The sequence below is a fragment of the Mycteria americana genome, chromosome 1 (assembly GCF_035582795.1).
Source record: "Mycteria americana isolate JAX WOST 10 ecotype Jacksonville Zoo and Gardens chromosome 1, USCA_MyAme_1.0, whole genome shotgun sequence".
NCBI lineage: Eukaryota > Metazoa > Chordata > Aves > Ciconiiformes > Ciconiidae > Mycteria > Mycteria americana.
This window is the reverse complement of record NC_134365.1, coordinates 76,650,187-76,663,035: the sequence shown is the minus strand read 5'-3', so window position 1 is coordinate 76,663,035 and position 12,849 is coordinate 76,650,187. Positions and strand designations below refer to the sequence as shown.

General features: G+C 39.6%; 1 protein-coding gene across 3 annotated transcripts in view; it reads left to right on the top strand.

Moving 5' to 3' along the window:
- ITPR2 (inositol 1,4,5-trisphosphate receptor type 2) overlaps positions 1 to 12,849 on the top strand; it is a 269,451-nt gene that overhangs the window by 66,061 nt on the left and 190,541 nt on the right. For 2 of the 3 annotated variants that reach the window (XM_075506773.1, XM_075506756.1), the window contains 2 exons: positions 2,580 to 2,624; positions 11,664 to 11,818. In XM_075506773.1, the coding sequence (XP_075362888.1) occupies positions 2,580 to 2,624; positions 11,664 to 11,818 (200 nt within the window). The remainder of the gene's footprint in view (positions 1 to 2,579; positions 2,625 to 11,663; positions 11,819 to 12,849) is intronic. The other variant, XM_075506765.1, reaches the window with a different exon arrangement.

Genomic DNA, 12,849 nt, shown 5'->3' with positions numbered 1-12,849 from the left:
TGGAGGTGATCTTACATAAATCAGAAAAATCAATAGATTTTGGAGTCTTAAGACTGTCACTGTGTCCTTAACTAATTCTGCTGTACTTGGATATTGAAAAGTACTCAGAACAGGTGTAATATGACATACAACACTACATGATTTATGCCCGTCTACCTGGAGAATATAGTATGGGATAACAGCTAATAGTCTGATTTTCAGAGATGCTCAGCACCAGCAACCTCAGCTGAAAAGAAAATGAAAGTGGCATCTGCTCAGCACAGCTAAAAATGGCCATGAGCATCAGCCCTAAAACTGCATTGCATCGTGTCTACTGTTTAACGTCAGCATCTCAAAACTTTCTCTAAACAACATCTTTTTAGGTTTATTATTTCTGTTATGGTGGGGCAAGAAAAACCATCATTAAGGTTGCACTTTATTTTTCATTTGAGCCTTCTGTCTCCCTCAACCTCTGTCCACAAGTGAACCTTTTAGGAAATTTGAGGGCAATCTGTTTAGTTGTTTTTAAAGTAGGCAAGAAGTGGCATGGGAGAGAGATTTTTCTAGTTTCTCCTGTTGTTGCTATATGTTTTTTTTTTTTTAAAGCATCATTACGTTGAAAGCAAACAGCTGAAGAATAGCAGAATTCAAGGGCCAGTTCATACTGGGTAGACAACTGTATTCACTCGGGTCCTTCAATGAAACATCGTAGATTTATTCCGTTTGAAGATCTGTTCCTCGGTGCATGGTTCTCTGTGCTGAGTCTAGTGACAAACCTGAGATGACCCAGACTTTTTCTCGCTTGCTTACAACCAGCAGAATCTGAAGGTAGGATTGAATTTAGCCTTTCTGTACTTTCTCTGCACCTGTGCTGGAAGGCCACTGTGTGTGGCTGTGATTAAGGAGCACCGCCTGATAATTTTCTCTGTTCTTGATGGAGGACCAAAGGTAGAGAGGCGAGCTTGGCTGTTAGAATTGGCAACTAGAATTATTCTAAGGTGACAGGTGAACAAAGGTAATGCTGAAAAAAGTGTGAGAACTTCTGAAGAAACCAAACCTATATGAAAACAGTTACATATATATGTATACATACATGTATGTATATATGTGTATCTTCTAGTTGTCTGTTGTTCAGTGTTCATCTCCCATTCCTGTTGCTGTATAACAGAAGTAGGTGGGAGCTGGAGCTAGGAGACTGTGTGAGAATGTCATGGAGGAGCAAAATGCAAGGGTGGGTGTCAATGGGATAGGTGTCAATGCAGGGAGGAAAGCAGGCTCTCTAAATTAGATTTGTGAGGGTAACACAGTGGCTAATGCAAATACTGAAATGAAGACAGGAGAACAAGCCTTTGATCATTTCTGTGTTAGCACATCAAGTCATGATACAGAGGGAAGGTATTTTCAGCAATTTTAGGAATATCTAAAAGTTTCCCTCCTTCCTTCAGGCTCATGATGTGGAGAGGAGCTGGCTTTTTTGTGTACAGGGATATAAATGATAGAGTATTAATAAAAACCTTGTAGACTTAAAAACTCTTCACAATAGTTGTCTGTGTAATGTTAGATGTATGATGACATGATATTGAAAAGTTTTACTGGTATACTGTGCAATTCACTTCTGGCTTTTCCACACTGGTAATGCCAAATTCAAGCCAAGAAAATGACTGTACTTATCTGTAAGATGTATACATGCTGTCGTTGCTTAAAAATGAAATTACCTTATATAACTAATAATTTCACTTCAGCATTTTCAACATTTTGAAGGCATATCCTGTTTCAGGGAATATGGTAAATATTGAGGCAAAATTGTTTCATTATGTAAGTCAAACCTTGGAAGGTTTCATGTGCAGCCAGTGTGTGGGTGTATGTGTGTTTGTTTATTTGAGTATATATCTGCCTACATAATCCCTCATTTTCTAGTCTACATATTTCCCTCGTCAAAAGTAAAATCATATTAAACACTGTTAAATAGTAATACTTTACACTTATTATTATATAGTGTCTTTCATCCAAGCTTCTCATACTACTTTAGTTATTAATTAATGCTTGATAATCCTGGTATGATATAGAAAATATTATTCCCGTTAATAATGGTTAAACAGAATCACAGGGTAATTAAACACTTGTCTATAGTGGCATTGCCATTCCTGTTTCAAAAGATATGTTTTTTCTGAGTTCACTGTCTTACTGTAAAATCTCAGCAGACTTGAAGCATGTGAGTTTTTATCTCAATATATCTGCTCAAGGTCAATCCTGGAAGTGGTTGCGTGTTTATGTGTGTGGGTGGCTGTAACTTGCTGTGTTTAGATTAGTAACTGTGCTTTCTCCATCATTCTTTTTGGTTTTGGTTATTTGAGATTCCTCCCTTGAGTTAACAAGCTTGATTGCAAGATGGACTTTTTTTGAAGCGAGGACATAGCCAGTTAAGTCAGTCAGAAGTTGAATTGGTAGTTCTTATACTCTCGTTCTCATACTGCTTCTAAATACTCCACTGTCCTTTTGCAGGGTGGATGCATAATAGAGGAATGAACCAACCCCTCTCCCCTGAATACTGAAATGTCTAAAAGCTATCGAGATAGTATTTGACTTCTTTTCTTTTCCAGCTTAACCCACACTATCCAGAAGCTAATAATGAAGGAAAAGCTTTGGTAAGTGGAATTTGTATTTTGCATATAATCTGGGAAATACTGTATCCTTAACCCAATAAAGCCCAACATAGGAAAGTCTTTCATAGCTTTCCTTTTACTTACATGTCACAGCTGCTGGGATTGTTTTCTGTATCCTGTGTAAGCTAGGGTGCAACTCAGAATGGGCGTTACAGAAAGTTTTGCCTTGCGTAAGGCAAATGGTAGGAACCTTATTCAAATTCTGCATCAAATTGGCATTAGTTGGAAGCCGTTCTGCTTGGTGACTGCAGATATGAAATGTATTAATTCTTCTCAAATCAGGTGTATTACTTCATGGCAAAACCCACCACCCTCTTGAGTGAGAAAACCAGGGACAAGCAAGTCTGGTTACTTATGGGCCAGTACCAATTCAGAGGCTCTGCTAGTAGAGACAACCCCCCTTGGGGCATGTTTGTCAGTCAAGTGTGGCTCTAAATCTAAGAACATGCTGAGACTCTTTTTATTGGCTGTATTGAATACACGCAAGCAGATATTCAGGCACAGGCTTAGTCTGAGCTCTGCCATACTTCACGCAACTCTAGCATGACATCTTCGCAAGGAACCGGGTTGTCCTTGCTGCAGTGTGGATGGGTTGGACAAAGGCCTTATGCCCTTTGCCTAGGAGGCAACAGCCTTTGCCTTGTACAATGTCAAGAGCATGCTAGCTAATTCTAACTAAGGAGGCAAGGCCAGACATGTCGTAGTTTATAACGTGTGAAGGAGGTGGAGTTAAAACCTTGGGCAAATCTTATTGTTACTGGGACAACAAATAGTCCAAAAAAGAATCATTCTTCCATCAAATTCATGAGATTGCCTTGAAAACGCTGAGATCTTCTTCGAAAAAATTCAGTTTAATTTCTTTCTGTTTGCCTTCTGGCTTTTGTTCTTTTAGAGGATACATTTTCATGTTTTTCTCTGCATGGGGAAGAATTTTTTATTTTTCATGAAATGAAACCCAAGATTCTTACATAATCACATGCCTTCAGGACTGCAATTTTAATAAAAATGGAGACTTTTGTACAAGTTGGCAACATCGGTTTTCCATCTTCCCTGGTATTTGGTATTAATGGTAATATAGCAATAACAGCCAAGCTGTCCAGAGAAATGAGAATTCTCTCTCATGAAAATATGGAAGTTCCACCAGTTGTTTCTCTTTTGTATTGGAATGACACTTGAAGCCCTTGGAGCTTTTGAATGGAAATCGAGATAAGTTCTAGAATACCCCAGTGAGTATGGTGCTTGCTTGGAAATGCTTGGGTTCATGCTCTTGCTCTGTGAACAGTAGAGATTGTCTCATAGATCTGCATTAACATTATCGTTCACATCATGACGGCACTTCTGAATCAAATCTCCTAATTATTCCCTATTTAAGACACTCCAGTTCACTTTGCAGAGCAATTTCAGAGCACGTAAACTTGTGTTCTGTTGGATGAAAGTAAAAAGTTACCCAAAAAGATACAGAACGCGTACATGTGGGACCACAGGATTATGGCTTTAAGATGTAAAGAGATATGAAGTCACAAAAGTTGCACCACGGGAGGTTTAGATTGAATATTAGGAAAAATTTCTTCAAGCCTTGGAACAGGCTGCCCAGGGAAGTGGTTGAGTCACCATCCCTGAAGGTAAAAAGACGCGTAGATGTGGTGCTTAGGGACATGGTTTAGTGGCGGACTTGGCAGTGCTAGGTTAACGGTTGGGCTTGATGGTCTTAAAGGTCTTTTCCAACCTAAACGATTCTATGATTCTATGATACTGTGCTCCAACCTTTCATGGGTGCCCAGCCCAGAAAACCAGACTACAGCTAGTCTGAAGTAAGACCTATGAAAATGTGTATAGGGTCGATGTTAGGTCCTCGTCACCAAGGATCCAATCCTATTGTACCACACTATGCTAATTTAGATATAGGGTTTCCAGTTGTAGCGATTCCAGTTCATCTGAATAGTTAAATATTCCCTGGACTTGGTAATGAAGAAGGCACAAGAGTAATCTGAACATGAATGTTAAAGGTGACTTCTCTTAACAGTTTGGTTTAATCCTTCTGCGTATTCGTTTCAACCAAAAATCCAGATCAGATAAATCAGCTTAGACTAATACTTCCAATGCAAATTTAATCAAAATTGATTGATGATCAAAACTGATGTCTCTGTGGAATTTTTAGTTTACGCAGTCAGCACTTTCTTGTGAAAAATGTTTTGTGAAAGAACTCCTAACAATGTTTGGTAACACCTCCATGTAAATCGAAGCCTACAGGCACTTTTAGTGTGGTAGAAATCCATTTGGATCCTTCACCCCTTTATAATCTTGTTGGAAATAGCATGAGTCAGCAATGGCTATTTTAAGCCTTCATTCTGGCCTTGAGCAACTGAGCAGAAAAGCTTCACATCCCTGTGCAGGAATTTCTTTTATGTTACAATGATGCAGTGTTTTGAATTATCCCTCAAAAGTACAAGAATCTTAAAATATTTGGAGTTCTTTAGGGGCCAGGTATGTTAGTCTTGTATCCAATATGCTCATAACCTAGAGCACATACGCTTTCTTTGCTCTGTGGTTTTCATCTAGTGTTTCTTCTGCCAGGTGACTGCCTAACTAATTCACTGCAAAGGCATCTTCTTTTTCATCTTTTGAAGCAATTACTTTTGAAATACTGCCCGTGAAGTAAATCTGCTCTAGAGGGGGAGGTGGAAGTGGACCTACCCCAGCAAAATTTGAAGTATGAGTAGCAGGGAAATGGGAGATGCATACTCCAATCCTTTCAGCTGAGCCTGCAGCTTGTGTTTTTCTTTTCTCTGCTAGTCTGTTGGATAAAAAGGTACCAGCTCCTTCTCCGTCGTCTGGGTTTGAAAGGCGGCACAGCCATCTGTGCATTTCGTGCCAACCCTTAACTCCTAAATGTGCGATAGGGCTCCTTGTGCATGTTCACTGCCTGGTTTACAAGTCCTGATCGCAGTTGCTTAGGCAACTGAATTTTAGGAAGCAGCAGTGGAGAAGGATTTTCCGTGGTGCAGTAGTGGGCATAGGCACCTAGGTTCTGCCTAAGTGCATCTTTTTTGCCTTGCCTTAGGTGACTTAAAAGTCTGAAAGGGTTTTGGCTCCGGAGAACATAAATATTACTGGAAGCCACTAGGACTTTTGTTCCCAAGCATTAAAGCTACGTTTGGACTGCAGTTCATTGCTCATTTATGGGCTGCTTCTTGAGAATCCAGCCAAATTGTCTTGTGAAACACTCCTTTTATTTCTGGTAAAATTTGGCCTTACAATGAGTTGATTAATATTCTTTATACATATTTTTCTCACATCTAAACTCCAGAAGATTTTGGTTGTTTTTTTTTTTTTTTTTTTTTTTAAATGGGAAGACCTTTCTGTGATTTAAAGGCCTTATCAAAAAAGGCTTCTTCATCTCTTGAAGTCTGGGAGATGGTAGTGTATCATGCAACAAAACGCAATGCTCTGTGTTACAGCTCCCATTAAAGCCAAAATTGGTGTATTTTATGCTGCAAAGTAGTCTATTATTTCTAATCACAGAAATGTACAGCATCCAGAAGAACGCTATAAACATTGGGGAAATGTCAAGAACAGCTGGGAACCTGGCATTTGTTAGCGCCTTTGTATTAAAGGCTGTCTTTGGATAGGTACCTTAACTCCATTTGTCTGCATTTTCATGAGAGAGTGCTAATCCTAACCAGTTCCAAACTGGCTTTTATTGTTGAGATTTTTCTTAGGATTGAGACTGGTATGCATTTACTTTTCCTGTAAAGAAGTTGGACAGTTCTACCATGGACTTCCAGGTGCAATTTGACATACCTCCTTTGACTTCTGTTTATCTGTATTTATGATTTCCAAACAACTCTGCAATTCAAAGTTTTCTTTCTTGCTTCCAACTCAGGTGATTTTTTTTTTCTGATAAACACTGTAAATTAATTTTTTTTTATTTTACCTTCCAGCAACTAAGTTTGTTTAATTAAAATTTTATAACGTGGGACACAGGTGATGCAGTTTAAACAAGTAGAACGGGCTTGGGGAATTTATTGTTTTTTTAAAGGCTTGGTTAGGAATTAACCTGGCAATAAACAATGTGAAAAGCATTAACAAAACAGAACAAAAAATCATCAGCTTTAAAATGGCAGTGTCTCTGCTTATATAAAGCCAGCAGTCAGACCACTTGATAGGCTGGGGGGAGAAGGGGAGACATGGATGCCGGCACATTATTATTATTCTGCTGCTGCACACAGGTCTGAATCAGCTCTGAAAGCGCATACATTGTTTCTTACAGGATGTCTCTGGCTCCTAACAACAGAATTGCAACGTGATGTCTCTGCTAAAAATGCGGTGACTCACAAATGAGTCAACAGTGAAGGTGTTATAGGAGGCTAACTGCTGTGCTGTCTGCCGGGGCTTCGTAACACGGAGGAGCAAGGCTGGCCATTAATTTACTCGACTTTCTTTTCATATAGAATTTTTAAAATCATCTAACCTATGGAGTTCTGCTCACATTACTGCTCTCTGAAAATGCTGGTTTTGTAAAAGCCTCCTAAACTGGGTTAACATATTGAGATACCACATTGTACTGGATTTAACAGGCATTTTCAGAACTCTGTGCTATTAAATTTAATTTCTGCTGAAATCTGTAGTGCAGCTTAATGTATTCATTCAGGAGTAGGGCATTATCCTTGTCTGTCTCTACACCACAAGAGGTGTCTTTACCAATTGGAATTGTAGATTAGGTTTCTAAAAGAAAAGGTATTTCACGTCTGTCATGTTTTTGTATTGCTTTTTGCAGTTGAAAGGAAGGCCCCTCCATAAGCAAAACTCCATGTAAATCTCCCGAATTTTAGGTGTGATACCCAGTTGAGGTGAATAATGGGGTTTTGGGATAGGTCACAATTACTAGCAAATTGTATTAAGAGCTGTGAAGAAGGGTTATCTGCTGGGCTACAAGTCTCAAGAAAGACAAATCTGATTGTACCTGATTATTTTGTCTCTGATTACAATATGGGATTTGTCTCCAGTTACATGAAATTTGCCCTTCAAATTGCAAATGTTATGTCTGTTGGGGTGTTTTTTTTGTTAAGCTTATTTTTAAATCCGTATGATGCACTGCAAATCAGTGGTGGTAGCCCAGGAGTTACGGACTCTGCTGTGAGCCTGGATCAGTATTCCCACTCCTCACCAAAATGGCTGTTTGTAGGACTCCTTTTTTTTGAACTCTCAGCCTTCACTTTCCTAGATGAGTCCCTCCTGGAAGAGTGCTGGGCTGCTGGCTGTATGGTAGGGGTATTTTCAGTTCCCCCTCCTAGCAAAGTCCCGTTGTGCATGTGAGTAGTGTGCTTTGCTTTACTGCTGCAGAATGAGGCTGGCGACTGCAGGGCTAACAGCCCTCTAGTCAGGTGGACGCTTAGGTTTTGGTAGGCAGAGCAGGCTGACTCTGCTCTTTGTACCACCTGGTATTTGGACTGGGTCATTCTTTTGGAGGTGTAGGTTCAACTCCTGCCAGGCAGAAGAGGAGCTGAATGTGCGTTTCCTTCATCCTTGTGAGTGATTTAACCAGTGCACGATGTATCTGATTTGACTTGCGACCAGCCTGTCACTAGTTTTCCAGTAGTTTGGTACAATCAAAACTATTTTTCTTTTCTCAGTGAATTTACTATTTGCTAATACTGTTTTACCCACGATTCTTCCACTTCTCTATACTCCTAGCATGTAATTCACCTGCCTTTTTTTTTTTTTTTTTTTAAAGAAGTCTTGGGAGTGCTTTCCTTGGCTGTCACTGACCACATCACCAATATCTCTGAAACTGTTCATTGGCTTCCTCTTCGTACTGCTTTAAGATTAATTTTCTTCTCTCTACATTTGAGACCTTTTGCAGTTCTTTTCCTCCATTCTCTTCATTGAATCTGTTTTTGCTGGCTGCATCTGCTCGTATGCCAGTTTCTTAACTGAGGAAATGTCATCTTGTTTTCATCTGCTTGGGAATGCAGTGCTTCTCCTGAGCTGATCATATTGTCTAATTAATTTGAAGTAGTCTAATACTTTCACTTCTTTCCACGTCCTCATGTAGGCTCATGTGCTGATTCAATAATGGCTAGGTTAAGTGCAGATTCTGATGGCTGTTTACTAAGTTTAATTAATCATCAGAAACTTTCTGTGTGCAAGTGTGTGTGCGTTATCTCTCTCTCTGTCACACAGAGACATGTGCACATGCACTCAGACATAAATTCAGACATAAATCCATGTATGTCCATATGTGATGACTATTGCTCTGTCTCTCATGTACTCCTTACGTGTAAGTTGTTTTCAGAGCTGTCAAGTTCAGGGTTACTTCTTGTTACATGGTTTTTTTCATTGACAAGTGCTTAACACCCATAATCAAGGTTGGGTTGTGAGCTGTGTCTGAGATCCTAAAATAACATTATAAGGAGAGTTTTGAGGTTTGTGCTGGAGTCTAGTCTGAAACTACTGTACAGCTGTTATGTAGGTCTGATTTTGCTCAGCTAAGCTTTGCATTGCACTTAGGAGTGTTACAGACGCTGTCTTGCCCTCCGTTGAAGTGGACTTTCTTTTTAGAAAACCAGCTCTTGCTCATATGCCAGGTGTGATTTGACAGGTGCCAAGCCTGGTTGGTGGGATTTAGGCCTGATGAGCCAACTCTGTTGCTCAATAGCATCTACACAATTTCTGGGGAGACTAGTGAGTGAGTAGAGTCAGCCCCAAACTGCAGGATGAACTTCTCCACAGAGCTAGTGGTTAGCATGAACTACTTAGGCACAGGAGACCTGCGTCTGACTTTGCCCTCTGTCATAGAAGCCTGCACATGTGCATATATACTCATGCTCAATGACCTGTTGGAGATGATCAGGCAGTATGTCATGAGTAAGTAAAAAAAACCTTCATAACACAGAGTAGAATATGGTTTCATATTTTGGTCTGTGTTTTTCCCAGAGCCCCAGGGAAAATAATGGATAAAATTATGAAGTGTCCTGCCTTTTTGTATACCAACCTTTTCAGTTTGGAAATTATAATAGAGTGGGTAGTTTCTGGGAAACCCTAACTAGATTTGAATGTAAGTTACGGGAAATATAAAAAAGTCTGGATGCTGTTCTAAGGTATCCTATGCCATTAATCCCTTTACAGGCCTCTTGACTTTTAAACTGGTTTTCCAGTTTTCCTTTTTGTTTGGAAATTTAGGAAGTAGATTTTCATTTGATGTTAGACTCTGACTCACACCTATTAAGCTCTTAAGAGGATTCTCTTATAGTTTGCCTGCCTTTCCAGTTTGGGTCTCATCCTGAGTTTGTAAAACAACATGTGTATGGAAATCACAAAAATTTTGGCTATTTTCTCAATCCTTGTGTACAGGTTAAGTTTTTATGTGCAATTTTGTTTAATATTTTTGGGCGTGGGGTATGGAAGGGTGTGAAGACTGCCAGATAAGAGTTTACTCTTGTGCAAGACACAGGAGATGGTTCCACTTTGTCTCAGCAAGCCTTCCTCTCAAAAACTAGTGACAATACTCTAATCACTAAATGAACCTAAGAATAATTTCTAAGAGGATTTCTTCCTGTGTTTTTCTACTGTCCCTGTCCTTCATAGAAGTAATGGGATGGAAAACTGGCTGTTTTTAGTCTTGATAATGAAAAAATGGATGTTTTGGAAGGATTCAAAAAGTGCCTCGAAATGAGATTATAACTAGCTATTTCTTACATAGTTTCACTCATCCTTGATTTTGTTGCTTAGTCAATTGGCAATATGAATAATCAAAGCTTTGCCCTTGATTATCCCTACAGTTTGGCTTTAATCAAGGTACTAATGCAAACCGAGTACAGTCTAGCCTCTTTACATTGCTTTGTACATCTCTTCCCTAGTGGTGCACTATAAATCATTATAATAGTATTTCAGGTTTCCAGCATTTGATTTTTCTCTTTTGGCTTTCTTCATTCCTCTTTTCCTTTTCCCCCCATGATATATTTTGTGTACGTGAAGGGCCCTGGGCTGCCAGTCTCTTAATTGGTTATTAGTCTTTTGTAATATGTGTAACTCAACACCCCAGAGGAGCAGCTTTTACTAATGCCAGTAATTCTGTTGGTTGCTGCGTGGTTACGGGCACAGACTCTGAATTACTCCTTCAAGCAAAGATACGTGCTTAGGGAAGGTAGGATTTGGTGTCTGTGAAGACAAAGGTGTGTGGGTAACTAAAGATGAAGATGGCTGCTTAGTGGCGCTGGGTCACAAAATTACTGTGGACCTTCAGCAGATGGTGGGAGGAAGATTGCCACCTTAGAGTTGCACGCCTCTTTTGAGGCACCGACACGACATAAATCTGTCACTTGAAAGCTAGGCTCCTCGAAGGGAGCAAACCTCTCCAGTTTCAGTGGGCACACTCAGACCTCTGTTGGATCCAGCCTCCAATGCATTATCAGCCTGTGCTAAGATTTGTAACGCAATCTAGCTGGTGCTTTGTGTGTCCCCCCCCTTCCAAAGACAAGTTGGTCTTAGTGGAGCAGATATTCTGGCTCTTGCTGTTTGGAAAGTGTGCTGCTGTAATTCTGACCATATGAGAGGAAAAAAAATGAGCAAATTTAAATAAAACAACAGTGGAATTAGGCAAATTGCTTACTCTTTTAATCCCCTCCCCCCTTTAAAAAATCCAATTTTCATTAGTTCTCTTCTTTTAACTTTGGCCCTTTCCAAACCAGCGCTGTGTAGTTACATCTGTTGGGAGTGAAGGGTCTGCAACTACCGCAGGTTTTTTTGAAGTTGTAGGTGTCAAGTAATAATGTATACAGTACTGCAGGCTGTCTGCAGCTTGTGACCTGCTGTTGTTATAATGACTGTCTGAGACCCCATGTGCCTGGGGCAAAGTGCATCCTTTGTGTTACACACTCCAAAGCCAGTCATGGTACATTCTTACTAGAATGTTAAAAAAAAGGGAAAAAAGTACAATTCAGATGTATTACTTGTCCTCAAGGTAATTGGAGAATTTATAATGGGCCCTGATGCAAGCAAATAACCCTTGTGCCTAATCAGCAGAGAGACGGCGACCTTCCTGCTTCAAAGAAGAAACGCCAAGCAGGGGAGAAGATTATGTATACTTTGGTCTCTGTGCCACATGGAAATGACATTGCATCTCTCTTTGAACTGGATGCCACCACTCTTCAGAGAGCTGATTGCCTGGTTCCAAGGTAAAAAAAAAAAGGCAAAAAATAGCGCTGCATTGACAGGGTTTCTTCCTAGCGTTATGCTGGTGAGTAAAGCAGAAAAAATCAAACATGAGCAAGTATTTTCCATCAGTTAAAATTTGAGGAGTATTCATGGATAAACAAGGGATGTATAAAACATGATAGTACTGCTGTGACTGGGTAAAATAATTATAAGGATAAAACAAGTGACACTTAAAGAGAGTCTGTGAAGAGAAAAATAATGGGCTAAATATCGCACAGATATATATGAGGACAGAATTGAGCCCTGTGCAGTGTTTGAAAAAACTGTACTGCTAATAGATCTAACTGAATTGTTTCCAACAAAATAACATGTATGGTGAACTAGGCTTCTGTTTCCCTGTCAGATCACGATGCCACTGAACACATTTGTTATTCAGATGAATTCAGCAAGTGGCTTCTGGGTTTTAATTGTGAATACTTGAAATTTCAACTGTGTTGCTTAGCTGAGATTGGCTAGATAAGTCACACGGTGTTGGTTGTGGCTGAATGGGCATACAGACACTTGGGGCTAGTTGTTATGAGGGTGGATTTTAAAGCTGGGTACCCGCAAATACTGATGTATGCAGCTTTGAAGTGTATTTGCTATGCTAAGTTTTGCCAGATAGTTTGCTTACTTGAATACTCAAAGCCCATCAGCATGAAAGGGAGAGTGTGAATGAAGACCACAGTGAATATATTTAAAAAGTAGAATTCAGAGTAAAAATTGTAATTGATTTCTCAGCTCTGCTTTTTGATAATACCACAGATTATCATATGGAAAGAATTTAGAAGAATCTCATGTCTGCTCTTTGTTCACTTGATTTTCAGTTGAGAACTGATACTGTAAATGCTTGCTCCCTGGAACAAGGGTTTGCAGATCATAATGGTGAAGCTGTGAAGCCATGGTCAGTTTTACTTTCTAGCTTTTGTGCTGTGGCAGGTTGAAAGGGTTTGTTACTTTGCAGAAAAAAATAATAAGAATTGGTTTTATTCATGAAATGTATTTCTATTCA